Raw genomic sequence first — 19968 nt, 5'->3', positions numbered from 1 at the left:
CGGGGCACGCCGGGAAAGCACGGCCGGGCGCAGGCGGGGAGGGGGAGGAAGGCGCGCAGTGCGCGGCGGCGGCTGCCGCGCATGCGCGAGGGGGCGGCGGGCTGAGGGGCGGCGGGCGGCCCCTTCTCTCTGCTCGGTGCCTTCGGCTGTCCTCGCCCGGCCTGTGCGGGGCCGGGGCCGAGGCCCCTTGCCCGTAGGCTCGGCCGAGCAGGCTCACTCGTGGCCCGAGGCGCTGAGGGAGGCCGGTCTCCCCTCACACCACCCGCGGGCGGCGCGGATCCGGTCCTTGGGCCTGCGGTAGCTGCGGCTGGGATCCTCTGGCAGAGGGTCACAACCAGCCTGGCTGCTGGCTGCTGGCTGCAGCTGCTCACACCATGGTTTTTTATCAGGTTAATTCATTTTATTTTCTTTCCAGCTGCTGTTTTGCAGAACCTGGGTGAAATCTTAGCCCCCTTTGCATAGCTTGTTTTGATTTCGGCAGGGCCAAGAAGTAACCTAGTGGTTTTCAGGGAGGCTTGTCATTTACCTATGCACCCTTCTGAGGAAAGGTGAGGAAGTGAAGCAGTATTGAATAAGCCGCCTGAGTTGTAATCGTTCAGTGCTGCTTTATGCCAAAGTGGAATCTCTGTAATTTTTAGGGAGGGCTGGCTTAAGGAGGAATCAGATTAAGTGAAAGCAATGCCCTTTTATTTCTAGTATTTGAGTTCTACCTCATTAATGATTGTATTTCTGCTTCTTGTACATAGTGGGTTGCGGGGGGGGTGTTTGTTTTTTCTAAATGGGTGGAATATCTAATGACAAGAATTGTTGCTACTTAATAGTTTTTAGGTCCTGCTTAGGATCCTTTGGTCAAGATATAGTTTGTAGGTGCTGCACAGAACAAAAGGGCAGTTCCTGCCCCCCCAAGGTCCTGCAGTTTATAATATATTATATATACTGATTATAATACAGAAACTTGTGTGACAATCTGCCTCAAATCTGAGTTCTCCTGACCAAATCATAAATGTTTTCTGACAAAAAAGAAATCAATCAACATGATTTTGCTTTCTTACTACTTGTGTTATGGCAACACCCAGAGGCCTTACTGTCCTGCTGACTTACAAGCATAGTAAACGATAGTTCACTCAGTGCCCGATTAGCGTATAGTGGACTGGGAACCTCTTACGCCACAACAAAAGAAAATATCATTGCAGTGCTTCTAAACAACACTGGTGCCAGATGATGGCAACTAAATGAGATTTGTAGAATATAATTTCTTTTGACTTCTTTGGAAACCGGTGCAGTAAAAGAATTTGTAACGAAGAATTTTCATTGATTAACAATAGGTCACTGAGATTATTTTTTAACATGTTACATCGGTGTCTGACATCTGTTCAGAGAATGGAAATAATTGTCCTTAAACTGGCCAGAAAGCTGATTTTTTTCTTGAAGGTATCAAAATACCTGCAGGGATTTAGTTTGGTAAGTCTCTTTTGGCTTCGAACATACCTCTTGTGTAGGTTACTTGACACAGACATACACCATGTGCAGTTTTAGGTGAGCAATATAAGAACATATTTGAGAGAAAGGCAAATCAAAATCGAGCCTTCAACATGCATATAAAATATTGTGTTATTGCCTGAGGTAATAACTTGAGGCCCAAACTGGGCCTAGTACCAACTTGTGTGACGCTTGTATCCAGTCTCATTACTGCGTTCACAAGTAGCTAGAGCTGTGACCAAAGTAGTTAAGACTCTGCCATACCAGACAGTACTTCCAGAAGTTACAAAGTCTTACTTGTAACAACTCCATGCTTAATTTTGGGGGTAGAAGTGGCAAATTCCAGTCCTCATGAAAGATACTAAACAATGCGATCATCCTTTCCTTTAGATACAGTTAAACCCAGAGTCTTCTCTTTGTTCACATGTTTGGAAATTGTTAGTTTGAGTTTGTATTTATTATTCTAATAAAACATCTGAAATGAATAGTCCACTTTCTTTTGTCCTTTTTCTGATCAGTCATCCAGAGGTAAGGAAGGAGTATTGCATTAATCCTCAGCACCTGGAAGTGCTTCGAGTTCTTTGTTTGGCTTAGGTAGCAAGTAAAAATTGATATGTTTTATCTTAATTCTGTTTGCCATACAGTATAGCTATGGACAAAGTCAGTAAGTCTGTGCTCTTGAGAGTCCCTGGATGAGCAGGAAAGGCAATCTAAAGAGCAGTGCTTCAAAAACAAATGTGAGAAAAAAGTAAGCAGCATGGCTAGAGAGTGGAACATCTGTCTGGAAGGAAAAGGGAAAGGCTCGTTCTGGATACTGGGGTGATGGGCACTGCTCTGAAGTCCATGTGATTGTGTGTGTTCACTAGTCTTGATATAGAAACTATGTGACTATGAATCATCCTAGCCATGAGCGTATGTAGGCAGAATGTTAGAACTGTATTTGCTTCAGCAGGGGACTAAAGCTATTAGGCTATACCTGTTATTTTGGATTCAAAGACAGAGCATGTCAGGCATAGAGAGAGAGAGAGAGAGAGACATGCCTAAGTCCGTGTTTGTGGGATAATTTTGTTTTCTTTTGCATTAGGAAAATGTGAGTTACTGCTTCTTCCTGGTAACTTTAAGAACGTTCTTGTCTATCTAAGAATGTTCTTGTCTATCTAAGAATGATCTTGAGAAGTACACAATCTTTTAGAACAAAACCAGTAAGATGAGAAGTCTCAGTTGAAGCATACAGATGAGGCAATATTCAGAATTATAGCAACTCGGGATGCTTTTGGAGTGTAACTGTAACCTAGGGGTGACACAGATTTTTGTTTGGTTTTGGCTTTGTTGAGAGAAATATGGTGGTATGTTCTTCTAGTATAAGAAAAAGTTACAGATATATTTTTCTTCCTTTGCTAACACTCTCTGAAATCTCAGAAGAGTTCATGGGTAAATTACAGAATACTTTTTTGGTTTGGGTTTGTTTTTTTTTTTAATTTAGATTTTACAGGGATTTTATGCAGCCCTCTGCTATGAGCAGGGGGTAAAATTGAACATTACCATGCTGGAATCATCTCCCTCCTGCACCCCACACCCCCGTGGAATGTAACCAAGGCAAGGATCCAACGCTAATTTCCATCATTTTAGGGTGAAAAATAAAAGCAGACACACGGAGAAATAGTATCTGTTCTTCTCTCCTGTTTTTCGTGTCACTGACACATTGTGAAAACATGAGAAGGGAAATCATATGCAAAGAGTGTGGCCTCTGAACAGATATCATCTGACATCATCATCGCACATGCTGTTCTTTGCAAGACAACTTCATTGAAAAGCTGTAGCAAGGAGCTCAGCTGAGCAATAATTGATCACAAGGACTCTCCCATGTCTTCCTCTTGATCTTCATCACTGGCAAGTCTTCCTTGCTGCTATCATGTAGTTTCCATTAAATTGTAAGGTCAGTCTGTCTTTGCTTACTTATTAGAATACGGTCACCCATTTTTCACTTCAGCTTTTTGCAGTGTCCTTCAGGTTGGTCTGTTGTCTGTCTTCCTCATCTTTCAATCTTGCTATTGATTGTTGATACAGGGACAAAATAAACCTATTCTGAGCCAATCTGCATGGAGAAAAGCAGATGATTGCTAGTGTTAATAGCTCCAGAATAGATCTTTCTGCCTGTCGTCCAAGCAATATTCAGGCAGCTAGGCACATCTCTCTACAATAAAAACACGTTCCAAACTGTAGCAGAATTTAATTGGAAAATGAGATGTTCCTTGTTCCTTGATGGCTGATTTTCCACCAGTTAAAAAGTAGGATGAGGTCCATTAGAGTCATAACAACGCCTAACAAATCCTTCTTTAGAGGTAATTAATGGCTGAATGGTGGAAAAACATACATTAGTCACAAGCTGATAGCAATCTCTTCTGAAGAGTTGTTAGTTTTATTTGTGAACAATTTGGAGTAGCAATGGCACGCAGTTTACGTGAGGCTACGTGTCTTTTGTTCCCTACCTCCTGCCGGGCTTTGAGCAGGTAAAGGGAATAGAGTGCAAGTGTGAGGCTCCATGTCAGAATCAGAAGGAATCAGGAAATGATCGGAGTCAGTGAGAGGCAGGAATTGAGAGGAAGGAGAAGCACAACTGATCTTTGGGGAAACCAGCCAGATCCTACCCAGAAAGGGAGAAGGAAAGGGAATATCATTAACATTTTCCATGCTCCCTGTGGGAATTGTATTTTCCCATCCAGTTCTCTCCTGAAACTGTGTTTTATATTCCTAATACCTGTGCTGCTGCTCAGCCCTATAAGCACTCTGCTTGCTCTTTGGATATCACATTGATCTGCTGAAAACTGAAAATAGTTCATTCAATTTGGGGCAGCATTGAATTTTTACAGATTGTTTTAAGTATTCAGAATGTTGTGGGAAACAAAAAACCAAAAAATGGGTGGGTTTTGGTTTTGTCCTTTCTTTTTTTCCCCATGATGTTTTGTGTCCACTGGCAAAGGCAAGAAGGGGTAGAAAACCAAATAAAGACAGACCCTTGAAAAAGAAACTCAAATTTTTCAGCTCCAAAAGCCATTTAGAAAAATAAAAAAGAAACTGTTTTCTACAACCAGTTACCTTTTGAAAAAGCATTGAACAGTTTTCAACGCACTCTATCTTTTCTAGCAGAAATATTTTTTATGATAGGCTGGACACTGAAATCATGAAGTTCTGAAACAATGTAAAACACAGTAATGGCTTGTGGCAGGAACACTTCAGTTTTCCTCATTCCAAGGAACTAGCATGTTAGTTTGCTTTTCTTTCAAATCACAGTAGGATTTTAAGGTCAGTTCCTCTATAGATTTTTTAAGTATCTGCTGTGCTTTGCAGATTTTTCTTTTGATATGTACCGTGTTCTGTTCCTATGGGCTGGAATATTAACAGTATTTGATTTTAAACACTTTGAAATAATGCAACATGAAATCATGCAACATGAATCATGTTGCAAACTACATTTAGCTGTTCCTAACTATTACAATACATAAAGTTTGGAAGCAATCAAATCCTATGGTAGTGGAGGCCAGAAGAAGGAATTGGGGGAGGAGATTGAAAGGTTTGAATCTTTAAGAGGTCACTTCACAAAACGTGTATCTGTTACTCACCTGTGCATTAGTTCTGGCAGTATATATTTATAGTATGTGTATTTACTTTATAGCAACATTTTTCAGGCTTCTTGAATTACTGATTGTTAATGTTTGGAGGAATAAATCATTTATTAATGTGTTAAATTTGTTAGTCATTATTATTGAAAAATCCAGTGAGAAAAGTTCAGCGAGGGAAACACTGATAGGCAGAGAAGACCCCTTTAGATGTATAGCAGTACTCGTTATGGTAAAAGAAAGAACCTTCAGCTGGATGAAATATCAAAGTGAGACTTCTGAGCTTTGCCCTAAGAGAATAACTTTGTGTTTGTCTCTGGTGTGACCAGTCACTTTTCAGTGTGTCTCGTTATTCTCTGGGTCGGATCATACTGCCTGTCCACAATGGATTTGTTTTATGGATGCCTTGGAGTTTTGTGTCAACAGACAGCAAGGCGCTCTGGTCCCTCAGTGCTGCACTGGAAGGCAGCTGAACAGGCAGGCACCCTCACATTTTACTGTTGCAGCAACTCTTAGGAGAGCAGCAGAGTGCAGGCGTTTTGCTGCAGGGTGATACCAGCCGGCCATTCAGCATGAAGGAAGATGAAGGGCAACAGACAAGGAAGAGGCAGCCAGAAGAGGAAAAGCAAGGCCCTAAATGGAGAAACAGAAGCAGTCACCTACTTCTATGACTACAAATTTAATTATTTTGTCTACTCTGCTTCAGGCTGGAAAGCAGTTATATCACAAGGTCTGAATGTTTTATTCTGAAAAATGGATCCTTGTCCTCACAGAGTGGTTAACAGTGGTTCTGAGCAAGTGGGAACAGGAATTATGCCATACATTTCCTTGATAACCGGCCCCCTTACACATCAGTTGCAGTGGCAAGCTATGGCATCTCTGGTTGTGTTCCCAGCCTCTTTGCTTCTTCGATAATGCCAACTGATACCTTTGTTTCCCCTGTTATGAAAGCCTCTTTCCTCAGGAATTTTTTATTGACTCTTAATTTATTGGTGAAAGCACAATAGTCTTCCTTGAGCTAAACCAAACAGAACAGCTTCATCCCCTTATAGCTGCGTAGAACCTCGAGGTTAGAGATGCTGAACTCCGCTGGAGTTTTTCCAGGGGCTCCAGTCACTTCAGTCCTTTGGAGCTCCTCATGCTGCCTCCAGCTATACTCTGGCCCTTGTATTTAATGATTGCTTTCCTTCCAAATCAGGCTGATATTAGCAAACATATTCTTGATTAATTATGTTTACATTCCTTTCTTCTTAGGGTGTTTCAAATCACTGTTTAGTATTGGTTTGCAGTTATGCTTGGAATGAGCTCAGCAATGTCGACGTTACTACGTTTCTCATGCTGTCGATCGTTATCACTGATCTATCCTGGTCTCCTGGTTGATGCTTACTGATTCCTGCATTTGTTTGTTGTTAGCTCATCACACTCTTCATTTTAAGAAGCATTCAGAAGTTCAGTAGGACATATTAATTCTCTGAAAAGGAACTAAAAATATATAGGAATTGCTAAAAAAGATCAATATTGGTTACATACAACACATTTTTGAATATATGTTATTTGCTTTCAGAATTTTAGTGTGCTAAAATAAACCCCTGTAATTTGTCCATGGTGGGTTATTTTTAATTGCTCTCAGCACCAGACTTAGTGTCACTTCATCTTCTTTTGCTACAGTCATCTCACTAGTCCTTCTGAGCTTTCCTTTGTTGGTGAAATGTTCCCCTCAAAATCACATAAGTGTATCCCCACAGAAAACCAACCTTAAACCTGTCTCTAAGCTTGCATGGTGCAAGAACGTTATGTAAACAAACCCCCCTAATAATCACTGTCAGAATCAGTCACATTTTGTAAATTAACTGAGAAGCTGCCTTTCCGCTCCTCTGAGCTTTTATACAGCTTCTCCCTTTTAACAGTCACCCTGGGGGCTCCCCTAGAACAAGTGGAGTGTACGGGCTTGGCAGTTCAGTACACCTTTCCCACAACGCTGTGGTGCATCAGTGCCAGCCTGGGCCATCGGCAGATTGTTTGAGCATTGCGTGACAGCATCCCCGAGCGCTGCTTGCAGGCTGCTGGTGAGGCCAAGGCACGGCTGCGAGGAAGGCAGATCAAGGAGCCTGCCATGTTCCCCACACCTCCCAAGATCACGTTTGGAGAAGCAAGGTGGTTATAAGCAGGACAAGATGAGGTCATTGCTCGTAAAATGCTTCGTAAGATCAGAACTATCGATCACTCTTATCTATGAACAGGTGATTCGCTACAGGCCATCGCCAGAGTCCCCAAACAGCCTCTGTAAGAGGGATTTGCTTAACTCTCTGTCTTACATTTTTAGGATACATTCTTCAAAAATCAATATAGACTTATAAAGAAGAGGATCTGTGGAGCAGAAGATAATGTGCAATTAGGTATAAATTCATTATGGACAAGACAAGAAGAACCACATTCACTTGTTACGAGATTCTGTACATTTTGTATATAAGCGCTGCCCTCTGCTGCTCAGGGATTTCCATTAACGCACATTTAATTAAAAAAAAAAAAAGTTTCAACACTGTTCTTTTTAATCAAAATGTTTGTATAGGCTTGCCTGTAAGAAAAGGGCTCTAGATCTTTTTTCTTCAAAGAAAAATCCTAATTTATAATTTTTTACAAACACAAAACACCTGTGTTCTTATGTTAACATGGAGAACTTAGGTTTTATCAAGCACATAGTTTAGAATAAGCTGCATGCATCTTCTCAGGCAGAAAAGTGGTAGAGGAAAACACATTTTCAAGTAACTGCACCTTCAAAACTAGCCTTAAAATCCTTCATTCTGAATTGTGACCACAGGAAGCAAAGGAATAGAAAGATTTCAAATTGTGAAGATGCGATGGTAGCAAAAGAGTCAATGTTTATTCCCAAAGTAAAGGCAATGTAATGTATTCAAGCTGTCTTGAGTAAATTCTTATTGCTATTGTCTGTTAATTTTATAGTACATTTTCTTGAAAATTTTAAGGTACAAAACATACATGTGAGAGCAAGTTGAAAAAGACACCGCAAGAGTGTTAATAGAGAGTCACAGCATGACTGCGAGGGCTAAGAGGGCTATCACCCTCTTCATAGGCAACTGCTGTCGTGCCCCTGTATGACATACTCCATACTTGACATATGTCCTAACTTACATCTGGACAGTCTTCTTTTAGAATATGATTATGTTCATTTCTGTTATTATATCAATAGAAATTAAAGAAAAAATCATGGATGCAGTAGCAAAGGTACTATAGCAAAATAGGAGGATTGTGATCATTATGTCATAGGAGTCAAGATGGCATGACTGGGACTGTGCTGGGTTTTAACAAGATCACAAGGCTTGGTTATTATTTCTTTTTTTTTTAAAGGGCCCAAAGTTATTTTCTAGAGGAAGTCTGAGCTTAACTTTTTATCTTTCCCTGGTGCCTCCCACTTAAAAAGATGAAATTTGGATTGTTCAGCCAATAGAGAATTTCAGCACAAAACCAACCAGTTGGGGAAAACGAGGCATTAGAAATGGCTGCTGAGTCAGGTGGGATCACTTCCACCTTGGAAAGGTTTCTGCTTTGTTGAGAAAGGCCTTTGCATTGCTGAGAAGAGCATAGCTTGAAGTTTGTGGAGTTGGGAGAGTCTTAGTTCTTGGAAGTGTTCTGGGGTTTTCTTTTTTAAAAATTTTGCAGGTAAATTTTGCTTTTTTTTTGTTTGTTTGTTTTTTTAGTTTTCAATGTGCTGATCATAGGGAATTGTTGATGTTAGCTGTAATGTTGCTTTGGAGGTGTGTTACTATGTAGTTGTAAGTAGTGGATTGTGGAACAATATTGGCTTTTAGTGGTGGTGTAACTATTTAAATTATCAATTTGGTTTGGAGAGCCTTGTTAGCCAGGTTAATGGACCTTCTGCAGAGCATGTAAATGTCTTTAATACAGGTGAACCATAATGAGTTTCTTTATAGACAGGAGATAAATCTACTTGTTCTCTTATGTTGCATCTCTTTTTTTAAAAAAAAGCTTGATTCAACTGTCAAGCTTTTGGGTGGAAAAAATAATTTTCTTTATGTTTTGCAGTGAAGCTTGCTCTGATGTGTACTTCTGAAGTGGAAGTAGGCTAAGATAACTTGGCCACCTTCTAGGTGGAAAACAGTGTTTGTCATAGTTTAAGAATAATAGATTTGCTTTGTTAGGGCCCAAGATGAGAGCAACACTGATACTGTGGAGCTGCGCCTGATGAACAAGTCTCTCTGCTTCTCTGTATTCTGAGAGCAAAATCTGCTGTGCAGGCTAAAAAATTGCATGCTCCTAAGTTTGCTTAGCTTGCAAATTCTGCTGTGTATCGGTGACTAATGGGTTTTTTCTTTCTGCATGGATTTTTCTTTATACCAGTGACATAGTTCTCGAGTAACTACTTTACTGTATTAAAGAAAGCACAGTTCCTAAACCAAACTTTTAGAGCTTTCTTTTCCTACAACTCTGGTTTCTGTGATGATGATTATAGAAGAAAATTCTAGCTGCTAATGAACTTTCTCTTCCTTGCTACCTTTTACTGTGAGAGGCATGTGGTTGAGCAAGCTTGCTTTTGCTTTAAAAATCTCCCTAAACGTCTAATACCTATGAAGGGTGGATTTGTTAACTCTGGCTACAGGTCTTGCAACTAAAATACCCTGGAATTTTTTTCCCCCTAAATGTATTGCAGCACTTAACTAAGAGGAATAGTACTTCAGAGATGCTAGTGGTCTGAGTGCCTCTTAATGGTCTCTGGCTGTGTTCACTGCAGAGGAGCTGCTATACAGGTGGTCTCCACTTGATAGTTTTTTACAGTGTGCCTATTCAAAAGAGTGCACTGCAGCAGTTATCTTTTATCTTAATAATGTGGTGTACCAGCTTTGAAATACCATATCTTTTTTGGGGGCGTGTGTGTATATATATATTTTTCTAATTTAATATTTGCCTGTGTGATGTTTTGGGTCTGTGTGCTTAGCTCTGATAACCAGTAGATCATTAGCGCTTCTTTGGGATGAATCGACCTGCTGAGTTAGGTGGTGAAGGGATTTTCAGGGCACTTAATTTAAAAAATGGATTTGATTGCACCTACCACTTAGTCACGTGTGTAGTGACTTCACTCTAAAGGAATTTAGAGTGATTAGTTAAATTGGTCCTGTTTCTCAGTTGTGTAATTGTATGACCTTTTGAAAGTGTATGTGCCAGCCATATAGAAAGTATTAGAAGCAGTGGCTGAGTTGCAATTTAGCTTATTTGCGCAGGGAAGGGCTATTACCTTAAGTAGGATGAGGGCTTGGAAAGTCAGGCACTCATAACTTCTTTAATTTCACTCTTCCTCTTGCACAGAACTACCACAGGCAGAAAATGTCTTATCTTTGATTTAAGGGCACCTCCCTATAGAAACCGGACCTAATTATTTTAGACTGTGTCCTGGAGAAGTTCTCTTTTATAGAGATATTTCTATATATTCCCTGTTTAATTAGCATAACAAGGCTATGAAGAATCCTCTGATATTCTGTGTACTGTTTGGCTGTAAACTGAACATCATGAGACACTTTGGGTGTGGCTGTTCACTGCTTTGTTATGGCATGCCTTCTTAAATCTGTCTTTAGGAAAAAAAAAAAGCAGAGTCTTTTTAACATTAATTTAAAGGCTGAGCAAAATGACTGAGGATTTATCACACAGATCAGATGCCAAAAGCTGGATTGGTTCAGCTAGGGAGGCAGCATAGGTTTTGCCCTCCCCCTCCACTATCTGTTCCCGCAAGCATCTTTCCTGTAAATTGGCAGAGAGGCTCGGAAAGCGCTAGTCTCTTCCCTTCAGACACTAGTGAGGACTCAGCAAAAGTTCAACAGCAAAGTACAGAAGCACCAGATCTCTGATTGGGCTGCAATTCCAAAACAAGCTCAGCTTTGTCAAGACCAGGAGCTTTCCAGAATATGCATGGGGATAAGGAACAAATAACACAGGGTGAGTGCTGCCTGACAGCGGGAATCCAGCTGACTGCTCTGGGTTATCTCGTCCTCTCTTTCAGAACGAGAACATGGGGGACGTGACACCAGCAGAGGAGATTGAGCTCAGGGCTGCTTGCTGCCAGTTGTTTGAATCCAGCATGAGGAACGAAGCAAGAAGACTGAGGACTTTTCGGCAATGGCCAGGCACCTCACCTGTGTCTGCTCGAGATTTGGTCAAGGCTGGCTTTTTCTTTGTGGGTCCAAGAGATGAAGTGCAGTGTTTCTGCTGTGGTGGTGTCCTGAAGGACTGGGGACCTGGTGATTGCCCAATAGCGGAGCACCTGAAGTTCTTCCCTTCCTGTAAATTCATTTGTGGGGAGGATGTTGGGAACCAAGAGATGCTGCCTCTTCAGGAAATCTTTGACACTGTGGATGGGCAGTTCCTCAGTCTTTTGCAGGGGATAGACAGTGAGGAGACAGCCCTGCCCAATGAACCAGAATACCCAGAGATGGTAACAGAGGAGATGAGACTGTCTACATTTCAGAACTGGCCGCGATATACTGACATGCATCCTGAGCAACTGGCTAGAGCAGGATTCTTTTACACAGGTGGGTACTCTGGGGAAATGTGTTTAACTCTTATTCAGGTTAACTTTTGTAGGTGTCACTATGTTTTATTGCTTGCACAAATACTTGCAAGTATGTGTAGTGTAGTTAGAAACTACATCCTTTCTTCAGCCTGTGCTGTCTTGCTGCTTGTGCAGCATTCACTTCTATGTTAACTCCTTTTTGGGTACTGAGGGGTCTGCTAGTAAGTCAACTCCCTTACCAGCAGGAGTGGAAAAAGTGACATGTTTTAAGCGGATGTTTTACTGGCAGAAAAGTGTGTGCTTTAAGATCCGTTGAGCCTGTTAATTGCACTTCTAAAAGGACTTGAGGCACTTACTTGGCATGTCATGTTTTGTATAAGCTCTGTCTTGCACTGAAGCCTTCTCTTCTCAGGAAAACAAATCTGAGTGAAACCTGTGGGTAGTCACCCCATTTGGCTGTCACTATGGCTTGTTGCTGTAAGGACCCTGGACTTGTAATATAGAAATAAAAAAGATACTTTTTGTTTTGAGAAAAATAGGCAATATTTGTTGTTATCATATGCATGTGAGTATCAGTATAACACCATTGTTTCCCCTTGAGAAAGCTTTGCTGGTTAGGCAATAGGTTTGAATAAGTACTCCTCCCTGGGTGGACCAGTCACAGGAAATATTTACAATACGTTAATACTTGACTGGAGTTAAATATTGGGGGGATCCTTCTGTTTTTTGAAAGCTAATAATGTAGTGATATTTCTGTGTGTTACAAGTGTGACTTCTTCCATATGAAGGAATCTATTTGTTTTGTATTTCCACATCAAACAGAGGCATGGAAGGAAGTGACAGGCAGGGTCCATAAACTGAAGCTCCCTTAGCAGAAACAAACCTGTGCATCCTGAATGCCTCACACTCTGATTGTTGAAGTAAAATTGAATTGTCCCTTTCTCCACTTATTTAAGTACTATTTGTTGGTAAAGATGGGAATGGGGAAAAAACAGCCTTAAATGTTGTGATAGCTGGAAAAATCCGAGATGCAACATGGTGAATGACATGCACATAGGAAAGTCTGTCTAAATAACTGACCTGTTCTTTTAGCTTGAGTTAGAGGAAGTGACTGGCTAGCTTGCTAGTATGTCTCAACTTCTGCAATATTTTCACTCAAGCTGCATAACCTGGATCTTGCTATAAATCCAGTTAATACTAAGAATCTGTATGTGTCTACTTGGAGCGTAGTAGCAGGGGCTAAAAGGCATGCATGCCTAACTGGAAGAGCATTATAGGCATATTGACTTATCTGCTGCTTTTGTCTTTTTATTAATTTTTAAGGCACACAAAAGACCAGCGTGGCCAGGAGCACAGAATAAACTATAAAGTAGTGTCTGCAGCTAAAAACCTGTGTGTCTTGTGTTGGACTTGATTTACCGCTTGCAGAGCAGCTGTTTGAGAGTCCAGCACAGACACTTACTTTGGGGACTCATTGGGCAGCGCTACTGTGGCATGGCACTCCCCTGCAGTCACTTGAGCAGGAGAGCTCTGGAACTGAGCACTCGAGTTAAGCCAAACAGTACTCTAAACACGAGAGCGTTTGGAAGATCGTGTCTGTGACCCAAACTCCCTGACAGCCTTTACTGACATTGTTTCATCAGCAGGCCATTTGTAGGCAGTTCTTAACTGTGTTTGGCTTTGATTCCCCCCCCCCCCCCCACCCCTGTGATTTCTGTGAAGAGAAGCACAGAAGCAGGATGGGTAGGCTGGGACCATGTTGTGGCAAATTCTTACACCTATGAGATGGAAGCTGTGTACCTCGTCTGACTGTATCTGCTGCTGGTTATAGCAGATTGTGGTTAGGAAACAAAGTATGTTTATAGGTATAATTAATTACAGCTCTCTTCTAAATGCAGGCAAGAGGGGATTGGATAGGTGTGTGCATACGTGGGAGCTATGGTGCTCGTATGCTGACTGTTAGCTTGTGACCCAGTTCTGGAATCATCTCAACCAGCCGCAGCTCTGGGAGTTCAAACTCCCATCGGATTTCCTGCCCCTATACAACTTACACAGTGTTGGTAAATTGTCATGTGCTCATCTGTTCTGTCTGGTAGCCTGTGTTTTGTGCTGAATCTTTCCCCAGATTCTCATCCAGGGCTAGTAGAGCGTACAGTGTCTCGGATGTCAAATAATCTCTTGATGTCTTTTTCAGGACAAGGTGATGTAGTGAGGTGTTTTTACTGTGATGGAGGTGTGAGGAACTGGTCGTTTGGAGATGATCCTTGGAGGGAACATGCCAAATGGTATCCGGGGTAAGTCAGTCTTGGTTGACAAATGTCCCTCGTAGCAAGACCAAAAGGTATGCTGTGCATTCCACACTGATTTCTTCTTTCATAAGATAGAAGTACCTCCAGTTGAGAGACAAATGAGTCACAGGTGTACTGGTAGTAAATGCTGCTTCCAGGCTCTGTTTTTAGCTTAGTTCTAGACTTTTCTACCTAGCTAGAGCAGGTGAAAAGCTAGTAAGGTATGTTCAATCATGTTTAGTTGCATAAACTGTGGCAATAGTCTGTAACTGTCTGGAAATCCCTGAAATCTCAAGAGAAAGGTTCTGAATCCCCAAGGTCAAAGTTGCACAGCAAGGGACCATCTTCAGATCCTTGTAGTAGGTCAAGACAGAAAACTTGTTTCTAGGTCTGCCACTTAGTCTGTACTGTCTTCCAAAAGTGCCTTCCTCCCACTCTCCCCTCACATGTGGGAAAACCAAAGATTGGCCTGAAAACCTAATCATCATATCTTCAACTGCCTCTCCTCTCCTGTTTCTCACTTTCCACCCTTCCAAAAAAGTAGTTGATGTGTGTCTTGGTGTCTCTCTGCATATGTTATCCCTTACAATAGTTTGCTGACTCCAGGACAGTTGGCTTCAGTCCCTTTAGGCTTCTTCTCTGGCATTGTTACATCTTCTATTCCAAAGGCTGATTTATCACTGGAGTGTTCTGTGTTAACGATGAAACCTACTGGATAATGGTTGTCTAAGCTGTAACTAGTTTTTTAAAAAAGAACTGTACCAATAGAAGTGACGAGGGTCTAAATATTTACTCTCTCACTTTAAAAGCAAAATCAAATGTTCAAGCTCAGGTAGAATGGCACAGTTCAGACCTGAAATTTTCTAATTTGACCAAGAGTTCACTGTCTTAAAGTTCAATTAAAATCACTTTGTTTGACGTCAAAGCACAGCTTTGCTTTCTGCTACTCCGAGGTACAAAAAGATATTGTAAATCTTGTTTTTTCTGTAGCAGTTCTTGTGTTTTGCTGTGAACTGGTCTATTATCACATTTTCTGTGATCTGTTCCAAAGAATGTTGCAACTGAGCTCATCTTGGGCCAAACTTGAAGACTGAATGAAGGGGGGGATCATGAGCCTCTTATTGTTGCCCTTCATGCAAGGAGGGGGGAAAAAAAAGACTATCATACTCCCTCTTCTTTAAAGAATATAGCAGTTTGCTCATAACCCAATAGCACCCTTTGCTTCTAAAATTCAAACTACTACTGCTACTTTCACTTGAGATATCCTGTACTAATGTATTTAAATCTTTCTGCTTATAGGTGTGAATTTTTATTGCGGTCAAGGGGGAGAGAATTCGTTAGCGGTGTTCAGGAGTCCTTTTCTAGCACCCTGATATCTCCAGTGAGTCATGAATATTTTCTGTATAGTGGATGGGGGTTTGGTAGATAGGGGGAGTTCTGAACACATGCTCCTCTTTTATGACTATCTTGTGACATTTTCAGAGAGATTCCTGGGATCAGACCGAACAAGATTCCTCTGCTTCCCAAGGTCAGTGCTATAATTACATGGTGTTTTGTCTTCTGTTGAAAGTGGTGTAGTCTTACTACTTCTACCCCACCCCAGCTACTGTGCACTCTGTAGACATGGTGTTTGAGAGATGTTTTGATATTCTAGAAGCTGTTTCACTTTATTTTTAGGAAATGGTCTCTAGCACAAGAAGAAAAATTGCGTGCTCTTGTGAGACCTCTTAGTCTAAGATCAGGGACGTTTAGCTACTCTGGATAATCATGTGACTTTTGGGTGCTTGCCTGACTTTCCTTTGACTTGTCCATGATCTTGATGATGTCTGTCTGTAGAGTCTTTCAGACTACAGCATTTTAAACATACTCAATAGGAGACCAGAGAACCTCTAGAGGGTCCAGTTGTTCATGAAAGTGTTGATCCTAGTGATCTATTCCTGTTCATCAGTTGCTCCTGGAAATTTAAGTAGGTGAAATTTGGCTCCCGTAACTGTGGAAAACTGATTTTTCTCATTCTCTTGAAGAGCCTGTCTGATAGGATGAGCTTAAGGAAAGACTTTGAAGGAGCTGCCAGCTGAATTTCCACTTCAGTCTTTACTGATGAATGGTTGAGCTAGATTATAATGTAGGAGAGACTTCAATTGGGATGTTCCACTTGATCTTCATGAAAGCAGCTTCAAGACTTCTGTTCTGGGATGTGAAAACAAAGATAAGGATTTTGGACTGGGGCCAAACATGGGAGACTTGGTTCACTGGTACAGTAGAATAAACCATCCAAAATTCATCTCTTGGTTTTTATGAATTTGCTTTTGATGACTTTCTTGTGAATTATGATTGGAAGTAAAAACTGTAAATCTGGATGTTGATCTAGGTACATAGATAGCTTGAGGAATGTTCTAGAATATATTATGCCATTTTATATGTAACAGCTTCAGGGAGTGGCATACTTCTGGCCCAAAGTTCTGCCTTTTTGATAAAGTACCTGCTCACTGCTTTACAGATCCTCTGAGGAATTGTCAGTTGCAGGCTCTTCATTCTCTGGATCAGTTTACCATAGTGCAGAATGTCCTACAGATGGGCTTTGACCCCACCTGGGTGGCTAACCTGGTAGAGAATAAATACATGCTGACTGGGACTTTCTACCTTTCTGAGTCTGAACTGATTTCTGATCTGCTTCAGCCAGACTGGGAAGAGAGCAGCAGTGCAGAGGAAAGCAGAGGTATGCCTGACTTGCACACTCACGTTCTTGGTGGATCTTAAACTTCTTACTCACTTAATCTTGAGCACTGTTGTGAGTGTCTTGTGGGTCTGCCTTCTCTCTTCCTAGGCTGGAATTAAGACTAGTAATGTACCCGAGCCTGCCTTTCTTTGAGAGGCTGAAGAATGAGGTTCTGCTTTAAAGAAACCTGAAGGAGCTGTGATTACTGGGGTATCAGTAATTATATCTGCCTCTATTAGCCTATGGGGTAGATATTCTCAATATTTTCTGCTGCCCTTAGACCTGCAGTAGCAGACAGCTGCACGATGTGGAGGCTTGTGCACAAATTCACGTGTGATGCAGAGACAGGCAGTTATGTGAAGCAAGGCTTCTAGGATAGATGAGTACTCCAAGCCTATTTAAAATTGAATCAATGGCTTGATCAGAAATAGCCATACTTCTCGTTTGTTTGGATAATATATATTCTCCTTAACTTATCTATGTCTGTCTTGTGTTATCTGTTTTGTGGAGTCTGTTTACCTAGTGAAGTTTATTTGAAGATGCAGTTCCACACAGGCTTTCTCTGGTAGCAAGCTTGTTTTCCAAAGCTCCTGTCTGCATATCACAGTCTGCCATCTCTTTAGCTAAGGCAAAAAAAAAAAAAAAACTTCCACAAAACCAAAAGTGTGATTAAATAGTAGCACAGGAGCAGGAATGAGTAGCTGATGGCTCCTGCTGTCTGATAGATAAATCAGCTTTGCTGAGGAGACAGTGTGATGTGGACATGTTTTGGTAGGGAGGTTAATATACATGTTAACCTGAAGCACCACAGAGCCTCACCAAGCTGAGTGTGGAGTTAACAGCAAAATAAAGAGGTATTTAACCTAAGGCTACTGAAATCCAGGATATTTCGTCTTTTTAAACAGCATTGTCTGAAGAGGGAGGAAAGGGGTAGCATTTAATGCCGTCTTCTTTCCTGCTTATACAGATGCTGTTCAGAGAGAGACTGAAACATCAAGTTCAAGAGAAGAAATGCAATCTGTGCAACAAAAGGAATCAGGTGCACTGGGCTGACAGTGGTGGTGAAATTGAGCCTAGGCGTGATTGGGATGATTTTTATAGTAATGGTATCAGTGGTCATTGTATTCATTCATTGTTTTAATCCTGAAGGGGAATGTGTGCTAGCTTGAATGGTAACTGAACATGGAGACCCTTATTCAGGAATTAGTTCCACTGTGAAGCAGACTGTTATAAAAAAAAAATAAAAAAAAAAATTTGGTTTATCGGGATAATTTACATGTTACAGCAAAAAGATGTTGATCTCTGTCCCTGCTCAGTCCAGCATCTATAGATATGATAGATATGCTGAATCTTGTGTAGATAAGCCAGAGTCTATAATAGCTGTAGCTTTTCACCTTAAATGAAACTTGTCTGAGAGGTATTCTTGCCATATTCACGGTCAGTCTCTGAACAAAATGATGAGCAAGTTGCAGTGTGACTTCCTAAGATGACAGGACTCGTTCTGTGGAGCTATTATAACACTAACAGTTTGGGCTTTTTGTTTTCTTTTTGGTAAAGATGAGTCTCGGATGAGCACAGAAGAACAGCTCCGACGCCTGCAAGAGGAAAGGATGTGCAAAGTGTGCATGGACAGAGATGTGTCTGTTGTGTTTGTTCCTTGTGGCCACCTGGTAGCTTGTGGAGAATGTGCCCTCAATCTGAGATTGTGTCCTATCTGCAGAGCGGTCATCCGGGGAAGTGTGAGGACTTTCATGTCCTGAACCGTGACGTGCCTAAGGGGAAAGATAAGTCTATACAACTCATTCATAACGGAGCAGAGGAAGAAAATAAGTAAATAGTTCAATTGATGCTGGAGCAATCTTACGCCAAGCTATCCTGCAAATAAACGTAAAAACTTACTAACTGTGCCTCCAATGCACAGTGTTTCTAGTAAGAGTCGCTGGTTTACGGTACTCTTGCTGATCTTGCTGTAGGACTGCTCCACAAAAACTCCGCTTGTTTCTGTTGTCCTCCAAAAAGAGGCTTTTGTTGACAGAGATTCTCCTTCTCCAAATTCTTGCATTCTCAAATGAATCTCTGCTCTGTGTTGAAATTAAGGGCTGTTTTCAGTAGACCAACTCTGGTTCTTTTTCTCTCATTTAGCAGTTGTTTAGAGATTATTCTGCTAGGGTTGATGACTTCCTTCAGTAAGTCAGAGTAAAAATGGGAGTATTTCTATACAGAATGCATTCAGTTGAGACTAGAATACTCAGCAGCAATAGATTTTGGGGGAGGGAGAATCTAGATTTTTCTTCGGAGCTTTTTGCTGTCTCCCCTCAGTTTAACTGTGAACAATTGACAGAATGTTTCAGTAATACTAAGTGAAGTAACTTAGTATTAACTTCATAGTATTAACGTTAACTTCATAACTAAGTGAAAAGCCTGGCCTGTTGTAGACTCTCCAGCCTCTTTACTCTCAGCTGACCTCCCTAGACAGAAGGTGAAAGGCTCTTTGATGGTCAGGGTCACTAGATGATCTCATGGAAGCTGCTTACAGAGCCTCTTCCCTGGCTGTTGGGTACTATCCTACTAGAAGATAACGATGGAAACACACCTTTTTAGGACTTCTGTTTGGCTAAACTGACAATTCTTATTTTAAATGGAACATTCTATCATGTGGCCAAAAAGAAAGTTTTGTCAATATTAGAGCTTGCTAACCGCAGGGGAAAGGAAATACTTTTTTTAAAATTAACTGTTCTTTTTCACAGAATAAAAAGGTTTTTTTTTGTTTATCTTAGAGGTCTGAGTATCTGATTCTAGTATAATGCCCTACTGGGGGAGGGGGTGTGGTGGTATCCTAAGATGCTAGAGCGGCATCAGGTTGTAGATCACTCGAACTTCTGTCCTTCAGTACTACATGGGCATCAGTGAGAGGAGCAACTGTTCTTACCATCCATTAGCTTCCTCTGGAATTCCCAAGACAGCATGTGGGTCCTCCAGACTCTATTAACTGCAGAAGAAGGGGTAAGGATGCAGGGGGATAAGGACCTGTGTAAGGGGGGAAGCTGTGTAAGTGGGGAATAATTCTGCATCGGAACTTGATGCACAGTTTTGGTATATGGCTCTTAAACACATCTTCAGAGACTGGAGCACTGGCTCTGGAGTTGCTTCTGTTTGGTTCCAGCCCTGGATACTGAACAGGGTTATAGGCTTATAGGCTTGTCTCTGAGTAACTTCAAAGTATCAGTTATCCCTGGGCCATGTGGGAGGGCAGATCTCTTCATCCTTGTCTTCAGAAGAAGGTAATATTAACACAGCTCTTGGCAAAGATGAGAGAAATTACTAGTT

The 19968-nt window shown here is 41.3% G+C and overlaps 1 protein-coding gene across 2 annotated transcripts; it reads left to right on the top strand.

Annotated features, from left to right (window-relative positions):
* The first annotated feature begins 94 nt into the window (after positions 1–94).
* On the top strand, positions 95–19359 carry BIRC7 (baculoviral IAP repeat containing 7). Of its 2 annotated transcripts, none has more exons than XM_072879471.1 (7): positions 95–389; positions 11125–11653; positions 13829–13928; positions 15222–15303; positions 15405–15450; positions 17609–17680; positions 18199–19359. In XM_072879471.1, exons 1-7 carry the CDS (start codon positions 375–377, stop codon positions 18399–18401), a joined length of 1047 nt encoding a protein of 348 aa, XP_072735572.1. In that variant the 5' UTR covers positions 95–374; the 3' UTR covers positions 18402–19359. The 2 variants fall into 2 exon arrangements, with proteins under 2 accessions (XP_072735572.1, XP_072735573.1); XM_072879472.1 differs by having other exon boundaries at positions 95–548.
* The last annotated feature ends 609 nt before the right edge of the window (positions 19360–19968 follow it).

Source organism: Ciconia boyciana, chromosome 14, assembly GCF_034638445.1.
Source record: "Ciconia boyciana chromosome 14, ASM3463844v1, whole genome shotgun sequence".
Taxonomy (NCBI): Eukaryota; Metazoa; Chordata; class Aves; order Ciconiiformes; family Ciconiidae; genus Ciconia; species Ciconia boyciana.
Note: the sequence above shows the minus strand (reverse complement) of the source record. Positions and strands in the feature narration are given on the sequence as shown.